Raw genomic sequence first — 21,667 nt, forward strand, 5'->3', positions numbered from 1 at the left:
ATTAAAAGAAATAAAAGTGAATAATTGACTATTTATTTTCCAGACAAGTGTTAATCACATGTATTATACTGTATTATAGAGATGATTCAATGTAATACAAAAAAAGGATATATAGTCAGGGAACAAAACATTGTTAGCATAAACTATCATTGGCACCCTGTTAGAAGATGGAGGGACGTATGTTATGCTGCTGGGTCATACAAAAACCAAATCATGTGGCATAGTAGAGGCCAGATTGATGTTAAGTCTTACTGCCATAGTAGAGGCCAGATTGATGTTATGCCTAACTGCCATAGTAGAGGCCAGATTGATGTTATGCTATACTGGCCAGCATAGTAGAGGCCAGATTGATGTTATAATGCAATACTGGCATAGTAGAGGCCAGATTGATGTTAAGTCTTACTGCCATAGTAGAGGCCAGATTGATGTTATAATGCAATACTGACATAGTAGAGGCCAGATTGATGTTATGCCTAACTGCCATAGTAGAGGCCAGATTGATGTTATGCTATACTGGCCATCAAAGTAGAGGCCAGATTGATGTTATAATGCAATACTGGCATAGTAGAGGCCAGATTGATGTTAAGTCTTACTGGCATAGTAGAGGCCAGATTGTTGTTATGCCTCGCTGCCATAGTAGAGGCCAGATTGTTGTTATGCCTCACTGGCATAGTAGAGGCCAGATTGATGTTATAATGCAATACTGGCATAGTAGAGGCCAGATTGATGTTATGCCTCACTGGAATAGTAGAGGCCAGATTGATGTTATGCCTTCATAGTAGATGCATGTTATAATGCATGTTATAATGCATGTTATTGCATGTTATTGCATGTTAATGCATGTTGTTGCATGTTATAATGCAATACTGGCATAGTAGAGGCCAGATTGATGTTATGCCTTACTGGCATAGTAGAGGGCAGATTGATGTTATGCCTTACTGGCATAGTAGAGGCCAGATTGATGTTATGCCTTCATAGTAGAGGCCAGATTGATGTTATAATGCAATACTGGCATAGTAGAGGCCAGATTGATGTTATGCCTCACTGGAATAGTAGAGGCCAGATTGATGTTATAATGCAATACTGGAATAGTAGAGGCCAGATTGATGTTATAATGCAATACTGCCATAGTAGAGGCCAGATTGATGTTATGCTTTACTGGCCAGCAAAGTAGAGGCCTGATTGATGTTATGCCTTACTGGCATAGTTGAGGCCAGATTGATGTTGTGCTATTGTAGAGGCCAGATTGATGTTACAATGCAATACTAGTATAGTAGAGGCCAGATTGATGTTATGCCTTCATAGTAGATGCATGTTATAATGCATGTTATAATGCATGTTATTGCATGTTATTGCATGTTAATGCATGTTGTTGCATGTTATAATGCAATCCTGGCATAGTAGAGGCCAGATTGATGTTATAATGCCTTACTGGCATAGTAGAGGGCAGATTGATGTTATAATGCCTTACTGGCATAGTAGAGGGCAGATTGATGTTATAATGCCTTACTGGCATAGTAGAGGCCAGATTGATGTTATAATGCCTTACTGGCATAGTAGAGGGCAGATTGATGTTATGCCTTACTGGCATAGTAGAGGCCAGATTGATGTTATGCCTTCATAGTAGAGGCCAGATTGATGTTATAATGCAATACTGGCATAGTAGAGGCCAGATTGATGTTATAATGCCTTACTGGCATAGTAGAGGGCAGATTGATGTTATGCCTTACTGGCATAGTAGAGGCCAGATTGATGTTATGCCTTCATAGTAGAGGCCAGATTGATGTTATGCCTTCATAGTAGAGGCCAGATTGATGTTATAATGCAATACTGGCATAGTAGAGGCCAGATTGATGTTATAATGCTTTACTGCCATAGTAGAGGCCAGATTGATGTTATAATGCCTTACTGGCATAGTAGAGGCCTGATTGATGTTATGCCTTCATAGTAGAGGCCAGATTGATGTTATAATGCAATACTGGCATAGTAGAGGCCAGATTGATGTTATAATGCCTTACTGGCATAGTAGAGGCCAGATTGATGTTGTGCTATTGTAGAGGCCAGATTGATGTTACAATGCAATACTAGTATAGTAGAGGCCAGATTGATGTTATGCCTTCATAGTAGAGGCCTGATTGATGTTATGCCTAACTGCCATAGTAGAGGCCAGATTGATGTTATGCCTTACTGGCATAGTAGAGGCCTGATTGATGTTATGCCTAACTGCCATAGTAGAGGCCAGATTGATGTTATAATGCCTCACTGGCATAGTAGAGGCCAGATTGATGTTATAATGCAATACTGGAATAGTAGAGGCCAGATTGATGTTATGCTTTACTGCACATTATGGACTCACAGAATGTACAACCTTAAGAGCATGACCATCTTGCTCTGTTATTGGTGTGGTATGTTGGTTGTCATGGATACACTTATAATTCTCTAGTGGTGATTATGTTTGTTTGATTTTGAAAGATGCTTGATGTTCCTCTTCTTTATTATTTCTTTCAGATGAGCTTCGACAGGCTATGATGACAGTTATGTCTAAAAATGATGAACTTGAAGGGAAAATTAGGTGAGTGCTTGAACATGCATATGACAGGTGCAAATTAACCAATTATTAGACCTATGACCTATGAGTATGGTACACAAGTTGGAATATGCTAATTGTATGGGGCATAATGAGATAATTCAAAGGTATTATTAGACTTATGACCTATGAGTATGGTACACAAGTTGGAATATGCTAATTGTATGGGGCATAATGAGATAATTCAAAGGGTTTCTTATATTCTCAGTACAAACATGAGAAAAGCTGGAAGGTCATATTCAGTCTTAATTAAGTCAAAATGTTAAAGTATGAAATGTCTGTATCGCTGGACAGTTGAGAATTACACAGTTGTCTGGTCTTAAACAGTAAAGTGAAAATTCCCTGTCCAAGTAACTTTAAGTTTGACTGTTATATTTGGGATGGACAGGTTTCTTTGTTGGTTTACAGGTCATTACGAACGCTTCTTGACAGTGAGATGGAGCATTCAGCATTAGTACGGGGACAACTGGAGGAAAGCCAGAAAGGTGTGCAGGAACGAGAGGAGGAATATAAAGAAGAGATACAGTCACTCAGCAGAGAGAATGAACTCTTAAAGAACCAACTCAAGAAATATGTTGGGGCAGTCCAAATGTTGAGGAGAGATGGACCCAGTGCTGTCGAGGGTGAGGAGTAATATTCAAAGACTACAATCATTTGTTGAGTGCGGGATTGGGGGTACATGTGACATGTATTCCTTCAAATTATTTATTGGCTTTGGGAAGTAGTCAATACTTGAAGCTGTAGGAAGATGTTAAGTCTAATGCAAACACTTTGAAGAGGGAGGATGAGGGGGCAAAGCAAAATGGACACTTTCATTGGTGAATTATGGAATTAAAACTGAAGTTAGAAGAAATAAAATGTCTATTTGTCTCTCTTTGTGATCAGGACTACCAGGTTTGAGGTTAGAGGATGCACAACCTCCTATACCAGAACGCAAAGCACCGTCTATTGACTCCAGGTGATTGTCAAACATTGTATTTTTAATGTATGTAGGTATGTATTTTAGATCCTCCAGGTGATTGTCAAACATTGTATTTTTAATGTATGTAGGTATGTATTTTAGATCCTCCAGGTGATTGTCAAACATTGTATTTTTAATGTATGTAGGTATGTATTTTAGATCCTCCAGGTGATTGTCAAACATTGTATTTTTAATGTATGTAGGTATGTATTTTAGATCCTCCAGGTGATTGTCAAACATTGTATTTTTAATGTATGTAGGTATGTATTTTAGATCCTCCAGGTGATTGTCAAACATTGTATTTTTAATGTATGTAGGTATGTATTTTAGATCCTCCAGGTGATTGTCAAACATTGTATTTTTAATGTATGTAGGTATGTATTTTAGATCCTCCAGGTTATTGTCAAACATTGTATTTTTAATGTATGTAGGTATGTATTTTAGATCCTCCAGGTGATTGTCAAACATTGTATTTTTAATGTATGTAGGTATGTATTTTAGATCCTCCTGCAAGCGGTAACCTCGAGAAGAAGCCTAATTGGCTTATCAAAGCCACAAGCTGACCGAAGTCAGTCTTTTCATATTTAACAACCATTATTATGAATTGTCAATTGTCAAAAACTCTGTAACTGGACAACATACATTATCTTGGAGTGACTCGAACCAGGGACCTTATGATTGTAAGGCACCAGTATTAACTACTGAGCTAACACTCCTATGCAAGCAGAATGGATAATTTCTTTCCAAGCTAGACACCTAGCACCCCGAAAGAGTAAGCGTTGATCAGCCAAGACAAGATGGAGTTTTTTATGCAGAAAAAAAATTTGAAAAGATTTACCAAAATGTATTGGACATATGCAAAAGAGCTAAGATTGCCCTGGGTTAACAACAGTTATATCAGCAAGCTATAGAGCTTACCACTAGTACACTGCATAATATGGTTGTGTAGGCTCAGTTGCATCAGCAAGCTATAGAGCTTACCACTTGTACCCTGCATAATATGGTTGTGTAGACTCCAGTTGCATCAGCAAGCTACAGAGCTTGCCACTAGTACCCTGCATAATATGGTTGTGTAGACTCCAGTTGCATCAGCAAGCTATAGAGCTTACCACTAGTACCCTGCATAATATGGTTGTGTAGACTCCAGTTGCATCAGCAAGCTATAGAGCTTACCACTAGTACCCTGCATAATATGGTTGTGTAGACTCCAGTTGCATCAGCAAGCTATAGAGCTTACCACTATTACCCTGCATAATATGGTTGTGTAGACTCCAGTTGCATCAGCAAGCTATAGAGCTTACCACTAGTACCCTGCATAATATGATTGTGTAGGCTCCAAACAGATTTAATTCACATCAGTTGCATCAGCAAGCTATAGAGCTTACCACTAGTACCCTGCATAATATGATTGTGTAGGCTCCAAGCAGATTTAATTCACATCAGTTGCATCAGCAAGCTATAGAGCTTACCACTAGTACCCTGCATAATATGGTTGTGTAGACTCCAGTTGCATCAGCAAGCTATAGAGCTTACCACTAGTACCCTGCATAATATGGGTTTGTAGACTCCAGTTGCATCAGCAAGCTATAGAGCTTACCACTAGTACCCTGCATAATATGGTTGTGTAGACTCTAGTTGCATCAGCAAGCTATAGAGCTTACCACTAGTACCCTGCATAATATGGTTGTGTAGGCTCCAAACAGATTAAATTCACATCAGTTGCATCAGCAAGCTATAGAGCTTACCACTAGTACCCTGCATAATATGGTTGTGTAGACTCCAGTTGCATCAGCAAGCTATAGAGCTTACCACTAGTACCCTGCATAATATGGTTGTGTAGGCTCCAAACAGATTTAATTCATGGTCTATTATTTGCATTTTAGAGCACAGTGGGTTTTTGAAAATGAAGAATGGAAGTGAAGGAATATTTGTCCTTAAGATTAAAACTGATTAATGCTTTGTAGAATGAATGCAAGGATTCATTATTTCTTCTTTTGTTCCTTCTACTTGCCTAACATAGTTTACTTTGCTGTACTTGCTTTCATATGTACTTCATATGTACCTTTGCTGTACTTGCTTTCATATGTACTTCATATGTACCTTTGCTGTACTTGCTTTCATATGTACTTCATATGTACTTCATATGTACTTCATAGGTACCTTTGCTGTACTTGCTTTCATATGTACCTTTTTGTGTTCCTTTGTGATGATACTTCCTCTTTTATCATTCTTGCCATATTCATTAATGTTCCTCAGTAATAGTGTTCTCATTTCATTGCTTTAATACATTTTGCATTTTGTACCTTAGCAGGAAAATGAGATCAAATTATCATTGATTTATTTTGATAGTTAGGCTCAAATTGATGCAAGTGATCAAGTTACTATTGTAACTAATAAGGAAACTTGAAAGTTCTTTTTAAAGTATTCTGTGTTTATTAAACCGGTGAACGTTTGTTGTGGTAGGTAGATTTTCTCTTCATGAAACTGTCATTTACAAATAATTTTTTACCAAATATATTTATTATTCAATAGTTGATGTTATTGACTAACCAAAGCTTACAACCCAGATGGATTTCTAAGTTCGGTAAAATTTCTTCATATTGTGAACAATAGTAATTTGGTTTGCTCAAAATATAAAATGCTGATTAATTTAAATACGTTACTTGAGTATAGTCATCCATTTTGAGGTTCTCTTCATAGTGAACTGGTTCCCGGGTAACCCTGCTGCCTACTGTAATTAAACCTCTAAGAGTAGCCCCGCAAAATCTTAGTGTTATAACTAAGCTGTAGTCTAAACATTGTTCCTTTGTCCTTTTCTAAACAGCGAACTTGCAGAGAAATATGAAGAGAAGCTGATTCAGGTCGCTGAGATGCATGGAGAATTGATGGAATTCAATGAATATTTGACGACAAACTTGAAGGCAAAGGAATTCTTCATTGCACGACTGAAGGAAGAGCTTGTTGAACTAAGAGGGCCTGTAAGTATAGTTTGAAATTAATCTGAAGGAAGAGCTTGTTGAACTAAGAGGGCCTGTAAGTATAGTTTGAAATTAATCTGAAGGAAGAGCTTGTTGAACTAAGAGGGCCTGTAAGATATAGTTTGAAATTAATCTGAAGGAAGAGCTTGTTGAACTAAGAGGGCCTGTAAGATATAGTTTGAAATTAATCTGAAGGAAGAGCTTGTTGAACTAAGAGGGCCTGTAAGAATAGTTTGAAATTAATCTGAAGGAAGAGCTTGTTTAACTAAGAGGGCCTGTAAGTATAGTTTGAAATTAATCTGAAGGAAGAGCTTGTTGAACTAAGAGGGCCTGTAAGTATAGTTTGAAATTAATCTGAAGGAAGAGCTTGTTGAACTAAGAGGGCCTGTAAGATATAGTTTGAAATTAATCTGAAGGAAGAGCTTGTTGAACCAAGAGGACCTGTAAGATATAGTTTGAAATTAATCTGAAGTAAGAGCTTGTTGAACTAAGAGGGCCTGTAACTATAGTTTGAAATTAATCTGAAGGAAGAGCTTGTTGAACTAAGAGGACCTGTAAGATATAGTTTGAAATTAATCTGAAGGAAGAGCTTGTTGAACTAAGAGGACCTGTAAGTATAGTTTGAAATTAATCTGAAGGAAGAGCTTGTTGAACTAAGAGGGCCTGTAACTATAGTTTGAAATTAATCTGAAGGAAGAGCTTGTTGAACTAAGAGGGCCTGTAAGATATAGTTTGAAATTAATCTGAAGGAAGAGCTTGTTGAACTAAGAGGGCCTGTAACTATAGTTTGAAATTAATCTGAAGGAAGAGCTTGTTGAACTAAGAGGACCTGTAAGATATAGTTTGAAATTAATCTGAAGGAAGAGCTTGTTGAACTAAGAGGGCCTGTAAGTATAGTGTGAAATTAATCTGAAGGAAGAGCTTGTTGAACTAAGAGGGCCTGTAAGATATAGTTTGAAATTAATCTGAAGGAAGAGCTTGTTGAACTAAGAGGGGCTGTAAGTATAGTTTGAAATTAATCTGAAGGAAGAGCTTGTTGAACTAAGAGGACCTGTAAGATATAGTTTGAAATTAATCTGAAGTAAGAGCTTGTTGAACTAAGAGGGCCTGTAACTATAGTTTGAAATTAATCTGAAGGAAGAGCTTGTTGAACTAAGAGGACCTGTAAGATATAGTTTGAAATTAATCTGAAGGAAGAGCTTGTTGAACTAAGAGGACCTGTAAGTATAGTTTGAAATTAATCTGAAGGAAGAGCTTGTTTAACTAAGAGGGCCTGTAACTATAGTTTGAAATTAATCTGAAGGAAGAGCTTGTTGAACTAAGAGGGCCTGTAAGATATAGTTTGAAATTAATCTGAAGGAAGAGCTTGTTGAACTAAGAGGGCCTGTAACTATAGTTTGAAATTAATCTGAAGGAAGAGCTTGTTGAACTAAGAGGACCTGTAAGATATAGTTTGAAATTAATCTGAAGGAAGAGCTTGTTGAACTAAGAGGGCCTGTAAGTATAGTGTGAAATTAATCTGAAGGAAGAGCTTGTTGAACTAAGAGGGCCTGTAAGATATAGTTTGAAATTAATCTGAAGGAAGAGCTTGTTGAACTAAGAGGGGCTGTAAGTATAGTTTGAAATTAATCTGAAGGAAGAGCTTGTTGAACTAAGAGGGCCTGTAAGATATAGTTTGAAATTAATCTGAAGGAAGAGCTTGTTGAACTAAGAGGGCCTGTAAGTATAGTTTGAAATTAATCTGAAGGAAGAGCTTGTTGAACTAAGAGGGCCTGTAAGTATAGTTTGAAATTAATCTGAAGGAAGAGCTTGTTGAACTAAGAGGGCCTGTAAGTATAGTGTGAAATTAATCTGAAGGAAGAGCTTGTTGAACTAAGAGGGCCTGTAAGATATAGTTTGAAATTAATCTGAAGGAAGAGCTTGTTGAACTAAGAGGGCCTGTAAGTATAGTGTGAAATTAATCTGAAGGAAGAGCTTGTTGAACTAAGAGGGCCTGTAAGATATAGTTTGAAATTAATCTGAAGGAAGAGCTTGTTGAACTAAGAGGGCCTGTAAGATATAGTTTGAAATTAATCTGAAGGAAGAGCTTGTTGAACTAAGAGGGCCTGTAAGTATAGTTTGAAATTAATCTGAAGGAAGAGCTTGTTGAACTAAGAGGGCCTGTAAGATATAGTTTGAAATTAATCTGAAGGAAGAGCTTGTTGAACTAAGAGGGCCTGTAAGTATGGTTTGAAATTAATCTGAAGGAAGAGCTTGTTGAACTAAGAGGGCCTGTAAGTATAGTGTGAAATTAATCTGAAGGAAGAGCTTGTTGAACTAAGAGGGCCTGTAAGATATAGTTTGAAATTAATCTGAAGGAAGAGCTTGTTGAACTAAGAGGGCCTGTAAGTATAGTTTGAAATTAATCTGAAGGAAGAGCTTGTTGAACTAAGAGGGCCTGTAAGTATAGTGTGAAATTAATCTGAAGGAAGAGCTTGTTGAACTAAGAGGACCTGTAAGTATAGTTTGAAATTAATCTGAAGGAAGAGCTTGTTAAACTAAGAGGACCTGTAAGATATAGTTTGAAATTAATCTGAAGGAAGAGCTTGTTTAACTAAGAGGGCCTGTAAGTATAGTTTGAAATTAATCTGAAGGAAGAGCTTGTTGAACTAAGAGGGCCTGTAAGTATAGTTTGAAATTAATCTGAAGGAAGAGCTTGTTGAACTAAGAGGACCTGTAAGTATAGTTTGAAATTAATCTGAAGGAAGAGCTTGTTGAACTAAGAGGGCCTGTAAGTATAGTTTGAAATTAATCTGAAGGAAGAGCTTGTTGAACTAAGAGGACCTGTAAGATATAGTTTGAAATTAATCTGAAGGAAGAGCTTGTTTAACTAAGAGGGCCTGTAAGTATAGTTTGAAATTAATCTGAAGGAAGAGCTTGTTGAACTAAGAGGGCCTGTAAGTATAGTGTGAAATTAATCTGAAGGAAGAGCTTGTTGAACTAAGAGGGCCTGTAAGATATAGTTTGAAATTAATCTGAAGGAAGAGCTTGTTGAACTAAGAGGACCTGTAAGATATAGTTTGAAAATAATCTTCAGGAAGAGCTTGTTGAACTAAGAGGGCCTGTAAGTATAGTTTGAAATTAATCTGAAGGAAGAGCTTGTTGAACTAAGAGGGCCTGTAAGATATAGTTTGAAATTAATCTGAAGGAAGAGCTTGTTGAACTAAGAGGGCCTGTAAGTATAGTTTGAAATTAATCTGAAGGAAGAGCTTGTTGAACTAAGAGGGCCTGTAAGTATAGTGTGAAATTAATCTGAAGGAAGAGCTTGTTGAACTAAGAGGGCCTGTAAGTATAGTTTGAAATTAATCTGAAGGAAGAGCTTGTTGAACTAAGAGGGCCTGTAAGTATAGTGTGAAATTAATCTGAAGGAAGAGCTTGTTGAACTAAGAGGGCCTGTAAGATATAGTTTGAAATTAATCTGAAGGAAGAGCTTGTTGAACTAAGAGGGCCTGTAAGTATAGTTTGAAATTAATCTGAAGGAAGAGCTTGTTGAACTAAGAGGGCCTGTAAGTATAGTTTGAAATTAATCTGGGGCATTCATTTCATGAGCAAATAGACATTGATATCACAAAGGTGATTTTTTTTGTAATCTACCATGTTTTTCTTGACTATTTAAGAAAGAAATTGTTTTTTAAAGCCAACACAATGTAGAGATAAACGCATAAGGATAAATGATCATGTGTAGGTATTGGGGCATTGGTTTCATCAGATCATAAATCAAATGGAAACCCACACTTAGATTATCTTCAAACTTAGTTCTAAAACTATTGCAGGGTAAATAAGATAACTACAAAGCAGTGTTAAGGCCAGAAATAAAAACAGAAATAATGCTATTGATGAAATATATTTGTATGTTATTCCAGCATTACCATAGTAATAAATTTCTGGCTAACAATAACCTACATACCAGACCTAATGTTATGCCCTTGCTGTCATTACCCTGTACAGATCATGAAGTGCTAATGCACTACTGCTAAAGGGACTAATATTTAATTTCTGAGTAGCTTGGTCTGGCCATTGCACCTTTACCTCCTCCTTGGAATCCCTACTGGAAGTCATTCTAAATGTAAAATATCAAAGTTTTTCTGAATTGTGTAATTTCAGCCTCACAGCAAATCACTTCTTGTTTGTTGTTTTGTGGGAATGATCTTTGGCCACTCACTCTTGTGATATTTATGTATCAGTGTGAGAAACCTCTACCAGATTTGCATTAAGCTGACTGTTAGAAAAAATGGCACCATCGATATTTCCCTGTAGGCTCTCATTCCAAATTATGTCAATAAGGAAGTCAACTGAAGTTCTGCAGCTCTCTCAATTTTATTTGACAAATCCAAAGAGCTTATAGGCAAAGTGCCAAGTTTGAAAACAATTCATAGCATCAAGAAAAATGAGAAGAGGTCAAGAAAAATATTGATTTTTGTGTCATTGCAAATATTATTAGTTTAAAGTGAGGTATAAGATTGTTGCTGACTGAACCTTTCCAGAAATCAGGCAACATTCCCAGCATAATGATATCAGCATTAAAAGATAATTACTAGACACAAAGCTGCAGTGCCTTAAAATTTACAACACATTTTGACCATTCCTTAAATTACAACACATTTTGACCATTCCTTAAATTACAACACATTTTGACCATTCCTTAAATTACAACACATTTTGACCATTCCTTAAATTATAACACATTTTGACCATTTCTCAAATTACAACACATTTTGACCATTCCTTATATTACAACACATTTGACCATTCCTTAAATTATAACACATTTTGACCATTCCTCAAATTACAACACATTTTGACCATTCCTTATATTACAACACATTTTGACCATTCCTTAAATTACAACACATTTTGACCATTCCTTAAATTACAACACATTTTGACCATTCCTTAAATTACAACACATTTTGACCATTCCTTAAATTACAACACATTTTGACCATTCCTTAAATTACAACACATTTTGACCATTCCTTAAATTACAACACATTTTGACCATTCCTTAAATTACAACACATTTTGACCATTCCTTAAATTACAACACATTTTGACCATTCCTTAAATTACAACACATTTTGACCATTCCTTAAATTACAACACATTTTGACCATTCCTTAAATTACAACACATTTGACCATTCCTTAAAAATAACACATTTTGACCATTTCTCAAATTACAACACATTTTGGCCATTCCTTATATTACAACACATTTTGACCATTCCTTAAATTACAACACATTTTGACCATTCCTTAAATTACAACACATTTTGACCATTCCTTAAATTACAACACATTTTGACAATTCCTTAACTTACAACACATTTTGACCATTCCTTAAATTACAACACATTTTGACCATTCCTTAAATTACAACACATTTTGACCATTCCTTAAATTACAACACATTTTGACCATTCCTTAAATTACAACACATTTTGACCATTCCTTAAATTACAACACATTTTGACCATTCCTTAAATTACAACACATTTTGACCATTCCTTAAATTACAACACATTTTGACCATTCCTTAAATTACAACACATTTTGACCATTCCTTAAATTACAACACATTTTGACCATTCCTTAAATTACAACACATTTTGACCATTCTTTAAATTGCAACACATTTTGACCATTCCTTAAATTGCAACACATTTTGACCATTCCTTAAATTGCGACACATTTTGACCATTCCTTAAATTACAACACATTTTGACCATTCTTTAAATTACAACACATTTTGACCATTCTTTAAATTACAACACATTTTGACCATTCCTTAAATTACAACACATTTTGACCATTCCTTAAATTATAACACATTTTGACCATTCCTTAAATTACAACACATTTTGACCATTCCTTAAATTATAACACATTTTGACCATTCCTTAAATTACAACACATTTTGACCATTCCTTAAATTACAACACATTTTGACCATTCTTTAAATTACAACACATTTTGACCATTCCTTAAATTGCAACACATTTTGACCATTCCTTAAATTGCAACACATTTCGACCATTCCTTAAATTACAACACATTTTGACCATTCCTTAAATTACAACACATTTTGACCATTCCTTAAATTACAACACATTTTGACCATTCCTTAAATTACAACACATTTCGACCATTCCTTAAATTACAACACATTTTGACCATTCCTTAAATTACAACACATTTTGACCATTCCTTAAATTACAACACATTTTGACCATTCCTTAAATTACAACACATTTTGACCATTCCTTAAATTACAACACATTTGACCATTCCTTAAAAATAACACATTTTGACCATTTCTCAAATTACAACACATTTTGGCCATTCCTTATATTACAACACATTTTGACCATTCCTTAAATTACAACACATTTTGACCATTCCTTAAATTACAACACATTTTGACCATTCCTTAAATTACAACACATTTTGACCATTCCTTAAATTACAACACATTTTGACCATTCCTTAAATTACAACACATTTTGACCATTCCTTAAATTACAACACATTTTGACCATTCCTTAAATTACAACACATTTTGACCATTCCTTAAATTACAACACATTTTGACCATTCCTTAAATTACAACACATTTTGACCATTCCTTAAATTACAACACATTTTGACCATTCTTTAAATTACAACACATTTTGACCATTCCTTAAATTGCAACACATTTTGACCATTCCTTAAATTGCAACACATTTTGACCATTCCTTAAATTACAACACATTTTGACCATTCTTTAAATTACAACACATTTTGACCATTCTTTAAATTACAACACATTTTGACCATTCCTTAAATTACAACACATTTTGACCATTCCTTAAATTATAACACATTTTGACCATTCCTTAAATTACAACACATTTTGACCATTCCTTAAATTATAACACATTTTGACCATTCCTTAAATTACAACACATTTTGACCATTCCTTAAATTACAACACATTTTGACCATTCTTTAAATTACAACACATTTTGACCATTCCTTAAATTGCAACACATTTTGACCATTCCTTAAATTGCAACACATTTTGACCATTCCTTAAATTACAACACATTTTGACCATACATTTTAAATACTTAATGTTTAAAAAGTTAACCAATTTTTGTTATTGTTTCTGCTATATAGAGAATTATGTGATATGGAGTATAATCTCCTCAATTCACAAGTCTGTCTATAGCTGTACCAAGACTTTCACAACCTTGGACCTGTTATATTACAGTGTAATGAAATATATCACACATTTTCACTTGTAGCAGCTGATGGGAATATGGATTATAATCTCTGTGTTTCATTTCTTTGCAAGCTTCCAATGGATAACCCAGATTCTGATCCAAACTCGCCTGACTCAGACATGTAAGTTTATGAACCATCTTGCTAGGAATTCTCCATTACAAGAAAAGCAAGCATAAAGTGGTTCACATTCATTAAAACTGTCAATCCAATATCTCCATGACATGAAGATGGAACCATTGAGTAATATTGTTAGTTTTAGCTAGAATATCTAGCAACAAATATTGAGCAGTTTTTGTGGATTGTTATTACTCAATTTTCAGTGACTTGTTACTTTTCACATTTTTTTGTTGTCTTTAGTCCTAATATACAATTAACATGATGACTCTTTGTTCCCATCTCTAAGGGTTTATTGTCTTATTGACTCTGCAAAGGTTAATGTATGGTCAACTGTTACACAGTCCCCATTCATGGCTCTGCAAGATTTCTATGGTTGGATTGCAGAATGTGTTATTGTTTGATGGGTTCAGTGTTACGTTTGTCCCATGGCATGATCCTTGCAGCTAAATGGAACACTACTTTCTTATTAAAAGAAGCTTAGGCTAATGTTTTGTGCTTGATATAGCTAATATCAGGTATGGCTGTTAGTATAATGCACACTGCTAAATGGAACTCTACTTTCAGATTTAAAGAAGCTTAGGCTAATGTTTTGTGTTAGATATAGCTAATATCAGGTATGGCTGTTAGTATAATGCACACTGCTAAATGGAACTCTAACTTCAGATTTAAAAAAGCTTAGGCTAATGTTTTGTGTTTGATATAGTCAATATCAGGTATGGCTGTTACTATGATTCACACTGCTAAATGGGCAATACTTTCTGATTAAAGAAGCTTAGGCTGATGTTTTGTGTTTGATATAGCCAATATCAGGTATGGTTGTTAGTATAATGCACACTTCGTAATGGAACGTTACTTTCAGATTTAAGGAAGCTTAGGCTAATGTTTTGTTTCTGATACAGCCAATATCAGGTATGGTTGTTAGTATAATGCACACTTCTTAATGGAACTATACTTTTTGATTTAAAGAAGCTTAGGCTAAAGTTCTGTGTTTGAGACAGTCAATATCAGGTATGGCTGTATAGTATAGTGCACACTGCTAAATGGAACTATACTTTCTGATTTAAAGAAGCTTAGGCTAATGTTTTGTGTTTGATATAGCCAATACCAGACCAATTGTAAATATAATTTATAAGGATGAATGAAAACCTGAATGCTGGTGTATTAACACCGAGCTATGCAGCCAGCATCTTATACCTGAAATCTTACTTTATTACAGTTATTGTACCCATCCTTTTTTATGACTTATTATGGTTATGAAGCTTTTAGACTGCTTGCCAGTTGTTTGCACCATGATTGAGCATTGTGTTATAACATGGTTGGAAGAAATGGTTGAGATGTGTCAACTGCTGATTACCTCTGCTTTATACTACAGTTTGCTTTATACTACTACAGCTGTACAGTTTGCTTCATACTACTACAGCTGTACAGTTTGCTTTATACTACTACAGCTTTATACTACTACAGCTGTACAGTTTGCTTCATACTACTACAGCTGTACAGTTTGCTTCATACTACTACAGCTGTACAATTTGCTTTATACTACTACAGCTTTATACTACTACAGCTGTACAGTTTGCTTCATACTACTACAGCTTTATACTACTACAGCTTTATACTACTACAGCTTTATACTACTACAGCTTTATACTACTACAGCTTTATACTACTACAGCTTTATACTACTACAGCTGTACAGTTTACTTCATACTACTACAGCTGTACAGTTTGCTTTATACTACTACAGCTTTATACTACTACAGCTGTACAGTTTACTTTATACTACTACAGCTGTACAGTTTGCTTTATACTACTACAGCTGTACAGTTTACTTTATACTACTACAGCTGTACAGCTTGCTTTATACTACTACAGCTGTATAGTTTGCTTTATACTACTACAGCTGTACAGTTTGCTTTATACTACTACAGCTGTACAGTTTGCTTTATACTACTACAGCTGTACAGTTTGCTTTATACTACTACAGCTGTGCAGTTTGCTTTATACTACTACAGCTGTACAGTTTACTTTATACTACTACAGCTGTACAGTTTGCTTTATACTACTACAGCTGTACAGTTTGCTTTATACTACTACAGCTTTATACTACTACAGCTTTATACTACTACAGCTGTACAGTTTGCTTTATACTTCTACAGCTGTACAGTTTGCTTTATACTACTACAGCTGTGCAGTTTGCTTTATACTACTACAGCTGTACAGTTTACTTTATACTACTACAGCTGTACAGTTTGCTTTATACTACTACAGCTGTACAGTTTGCTTTATACTACTACAGCTTTATACTACTACAGCTTTATACTACTACAGCTGTACAGTTTGCTTTATACTTCTACAGCTGTACAGTTTACTTTATACTACTACAGCTGTACAGTTTACTTTATACTACTACAGCTGTACAGTTTGCTTCATACTACTACAGCTGTACAGTTTGCTTTATACTACTACAGCTTTATACTACTACAGCTGTACAGTTTGCTTCATACTACTACAGCTGTACAGTTTGCTTTATACTACTACAGCTTTATACTACAACAGCTTTATACTACTACAGCTTTATACTACTACAGCTGTACAGTTTGCTTTATACTACTACAGCTTTATACTACTACAGCTTTATACTACTACAGCTTTATACTACTACAGCTGTACAGTTTGCTTTATACTACTACAGCTGTACAGTTTGCTTTATACTACTACAGCTGTACAGTTTGCTTTATACTACTACAGCTGTACAGTTTGCTTTATACTACTACAGCTGTACAGTTTGCTTTATACTACTACAGCTGTACAGTTTGCTTTAAACTACTACAGCTGTACAGTTTACTTTATACTACTACAGCTGTACAGTTTGCTTTATATACTACAGCTTTATACTACTACAGCTGTACAGTTTGCTTTATACTACTACAGCTGTACAGTTTGCTTTATACTACTACAGCTGTACAGTTTGCTTTATACTACTACAGCTGTACAGTGTGCTTTATACTACTACAGCTGTACAGTTTGCTTTATACTACTACAGCTGTACAGTTTGCTTTATACTACTACAGCTGTACAGTTTACTTTATACTACTACAGCTGTACAGTTTGCTTTATACTACTACAGCTGTACAGTGTGCTTTATACTACTGCAGCTGTACAGTTTGCTTTATACTACTACAGCTGTACAGTTTGCTTTATACTACTACAGCTGTACAGTTTGCTTTATACTACTACAGCTTTATACTACTACAGCTGTACAGTTTGCTTTATACTACTACAGCTGTACAGTTTGCTTTATACTACTACAGCTGTACAGTTTACTTTAAACTACTACAGCTGTACAGTTTACTTTATACTACTACAGCTGTACAGTGTGCTTTATACTACTACAGCTGTACAGTTTGATAATCAAACATTTATTTGTCTTGCAGAGTCTCACTCTCGCCAGCTAACAGAGCATTGATCAATTTATGGATACCATCCGCCTTTCTCAGAGGCAAGAATAAAGATGGCTTCCATGTTTATCAGGTAACATGTAGTTAGTGAAAAAATGTTCTTCTGTGGCAAAAGCTAGATTAAGGCCATGGAACTACTAGATAGTTCACTGCCATAGCAGCATCGTCGATGAAAACCATAGTGTGAAATTTATACATTTTAGGATCTATAAAGCTGCCATTGAAAATAGTGCATTAGTATGTCATGCAACTTATATAAGGTAGGACTTACACTACCTCCAATTAAGAATAAACCATCAAGTATGTCATGTAACTTATATAAGGTAGGACTTACACTACCTCCAATTAAGAATTAACCATCAAGTATGTCATGTAACTTATATAAGGTAGGACTTACACTACCTCCAATTAAGAATAAACCATCAAGTATGTCATGTAACTTATATAAGGTAGGACTTACACTACCTCCAATTAAGAATTAACCATCAAGTATGTCATGTAACTTATATAAGGTAGGACTTACACTACCTCCAATTAAGAATAAACCATCAAGTATGTCATGTAACTTATATAAGGTAGGACTTACACTACCTCCAATTAAGAATAAACCATCAAGTATGTCATGCAACTTATATAAGGTAGGACTTTCACTACCTCCAATTAAGAATAAACCATCAAGTATGTTATGTAACTTATATAAGGTAGGACTTACACTACCTCCAATTAAGAATTAACCATCAAGTATGTCATGTAACTTATATAAGGTACAGTAGGACTTACACTACCTCCAATTAAGAATAAACCATCAAGCATGTCATGCAACTTAGATAAGGTAGGACTTACACTACCTCCAATTAAGAATAAACCATCAAGTATGTCATGTAACTTATATAAGGTAGGACTTTCACTACCTCCAATTAAGAATTAACCATCAAGTATGTCATGTAACTTATATAAGGTAGGACTTACACTACCTCCAATTAAGAATTAACCATCAAGTATGTCATGTAACTTATATAAGGTACAGTAGGACTTTCACTACCTCCAGTTAAGAATAACCACCATCAAGCATGTCATGTAACTTATATAAGGTAGGACTTACACTACCTCCAATTAAGAATAAACCATCAAGTATGTCATGCAACTTATATAAGGTACAGTAGGACTTTCACTACCTCCAATTAAGAATAAACCATCAAGTATGTTATGTAACTTATATAAGGTAGGACTTACACTACCTCCAGTTAAGAATAAACCATCAAGTATGTCATGTAACTTATATAAGGTACAGTAGGACTTTCACTACCTCCAGTTAAGAATAACCACCATCAAGCATGTCATGTAACTTATATAAGGTAGGACTTACACTACCTCCAATTAAGAATAAACCATCAAGTATGTCATGCAACTTATATAAGGTACAGTAGGACTTACACTACCTCCAATTAAGAATAAACCATCAAGTATGTCATGTAACTTATATAAGGTACAGTAGGACTTTCACTACCTCCAGTTAAGAATAAACCATCAAGTATGTCATGTAACTTATATAAGGTACAGTAGGACTTTCACTACCTCCAATTAAGAATAAACCATCAAGTATGTCATGTAACTTATATAAGGTACAGTAGGACTTTCACTACCTCCAATTAAGAATAAACCATCAAGTATGTCATGTAACTTATATAAGGTAGGACTTACACTACCTCCAATTAAGAATTAACCATCAAGTATGTCATGCAACTTATATAAGGTACAGTAGGACTTTCACTACCTCCAGTTAAGAATAAACCATCAAGTATGTCATGCAACTTATATAAGGTACAGTAGGAATTTTAATACCTCCAATTAAGAATAAACCATCAAGTATGTCATGTAACTTATATAAGGTAGGACTTACACTACCTCCAATTAAGAATTAACCATCAAGTATGTCATGTAACTTATATAAGGTAGGACTTACACTACCTCCAATTAAGAATAAACCATCAAGTATGTCATGTAACTTATATAAGGTAGGACTTACACTACCTCCAATTAAGAATAAACCATCAAGTATGTCATGTAACTTATATAAGGTACAGTAGGACTTTCACTACCTCCAATTAAGAATAAACCATCAAGTATGTCATGTAACTTATATAAGGTAGGACTTACACTACCTCCAATTAAGAATTAACCATCAAGTATGTCATGCAACTTATATAAGGTACAGTAGGACTTTCACTACCTCCAGTTAAGAATAAACCATCAAGTATGTCATGCAACTTATATAAGGTACAGTAGGACTTTCACTACCTCCAATTAAGAATAAACCATCAAGTATGTCATGTAACTTATATAAGGTAGGACTTACACTACCTCCAATTAAGAATTAACCATCAAGTATGTCATGTAACTTATATAAGGTAGGACTTACACTACCTCCAATTAAGAATAAACCATCAAGTATGTCATGTAACTTATATAAGGTAGGACTTACACTACTGTTACGTTGGAATGCGAGAGGTCTCGATAATTAATTTTTAACGAGACACAAGCCTGGGTTCGTTTCCATAAGGAACACAGACAAATTGACGAGTCTAGAGAATTTGAATGAGAACGTAAACTATATTGAACAATGGAGTTTGAACCAACAACAACAAATGGTAATTACAAATATATAAAAAATTACTCACAAACTTAACAAGATAGGATACACTTTAAAACACGCTGGTCTCTCCTAACGGCGATATCTCACAGCGGTCACGACCTTGATGACGACGATTCTCGGTCCGTTGTACCGCGGAATTCACTGGTCCTCGACGAAGTTTCTCGCGATCCCAGAAACAGCAGTCACCTTCTTTCCGGCGATGCTCCAAAATAGAAGACGGACTTCCAGCCACAGTCGAGTGAAGCACAAGTCAAACTTCTCGCCGACTAAATATTACCAGAGTCAGTCCAAAATCAGCTTTATAGCCACCAACTCCTGGCGTAACGAACTTCCTCAACGGAGACAGAAATTCTTCACCTTCTCCGAAATAACGACTGGAAAACTGTAGTTTCACAGCAAAGTCCTCATTAAACTTCTGAATGGAAGTGTAGAATCAATCTTGGTATCGATATCTCAATCCCTCAGAAACTACTGGCAGTTGAGCACTGACGATATATAGTAGAATGGTATAATATGTGTCGTCGCTTGTATTCGTTCAGAAACTGAGAAACTTTCAGATCTGGGCGGGTTTTTATACGATTCGCCATGTCAAGAATCATCTAGATCTTTCTTGATACACCTGAGTAACAACTCGACCCAGTTTCTCCATTCTTGGAAGTCCTTTGCATATCTCGCGAACATTCCAGAGAATCCACGAAAATGTGTGCACAGCTTACACGCGATTTCACGTAAACCGACGTTAACCCGAGACCAGCGTGTCATCATAAGGAATATACCAGAACAATCGTGTATTATAACATTCTGACACGGTAACCCGACCTAATTTCTCAAATATTGATTCATCACGTAGGCAATTTCAAATACTTTCTATATTATAACATTAGGTTCCTCACTAGCAGTTACTAGCGTTAGGCTACAATGGGCCCTCGTAACACTACCTCTAATTAAGAATAAGCCATCAAGTATGTGATTTATTCACCGACCCAATGCTCCCAAACTAATTTTATGTGCCAGTTAGTATGTTTATTAACCTTGTATTATAAATGGTGAAGTCCTATTTGCTGTGGAGTTTAGAGTTATATGACTTTCATTCCAGGTTTATGTTAGAATACGTGATGAAGAGTGGAACATTTACCGACGATACTCTGAATTCAGAGAACTTCACCTACGAATGCGGAAAGCGTATCCAATTGTCAACACCTTTGACTTTCCACCAAAGAAAACTGTTGGAAATAAGGTATTTATAAGGTTCATTTGTGTTTTACAACATAAGCATTAACAAATCAATATTAATGTTGTTGGTGTAAAGTATATTTTCTGATAATGAGAATGCAAGGATGTAATCAGAATGATTTTATTACATATCTTAAAGAATGGTTCCCTCAAGAAAAAGGAGCAAATTATTAATAGAATCCTGAACTATTACCACATGCAGTTTGCTTGTCATCATATTGTTTTGTACTGCATTACACCTCTAATGCAATGATTATCATAATATTATACTTGTACACCATTACACCTTTAATGCTTAGCAAGCATTCCAAGAGTATCATCTGTACAAATTGGAAAGACTTTACATTCCTCACCAAAACCAATTCTTAATCTT

The 21,667-nt window shown here is 35.2% G+C and overlaps 1 protein-coding gene across 6 annotated transcripts in view; it reads left to right on the top strand.

Annotated features, from left to right (window-relative positions):
* The window catches only part of LOC139959407 (sorting nexin-29-like), a 60,303-nt gene that overhangs the window by 29,149 nt on the left and 9,487 nt on the right, over positions 1-21,667 (top strand). For all 6 annotated transcript variants that reach the window (XM_071956986.1, XM_071956985.1, XM_071956987.1 and 3 more), the window contains 7 exons: positions 2,509-2,572; positions 2,996-3,210; positions 3,473-3,545; positions 6,373-6,526; positions 13,904-13,953; positions 17,385-17,481; positions 21,158-21,298. In XM_071956986.1, coding sequence (XP_071813087.1) covers positions 2,509-2,572; positions 2,996-3,210; positions 3,473-3,545; positions 6,373-6,526; positions 13,904-13,953; positions 17,385-17,481; positions 21,158-21,298 — 794 coding nt within the window. The remainder of the gene's footprint in view (positions 1-2,508; positions 2,573-2,995; positions 3,211-3,472; positions 3,546-6,372; positions 6,527-13,903; positions 13,954-17,384; positions 17,482-21,157; positions 21,299-21,667) is intronic.

This window comes from Apostichopus japonicus, chromosome 19, assembly GCF_037975245.1.
Source record: "Apostichopus japonicus isolate 1M-3 chromosome 19, ASM3797524v1, whole genome shotgun sequence".
Lineage (NCBI taxonomy): Eukaryota > Metazoa > Echinodermata > Holothuroidea > Aspidochirotida > Stichopodidae > Apostichopus > Apostichopus japonicus.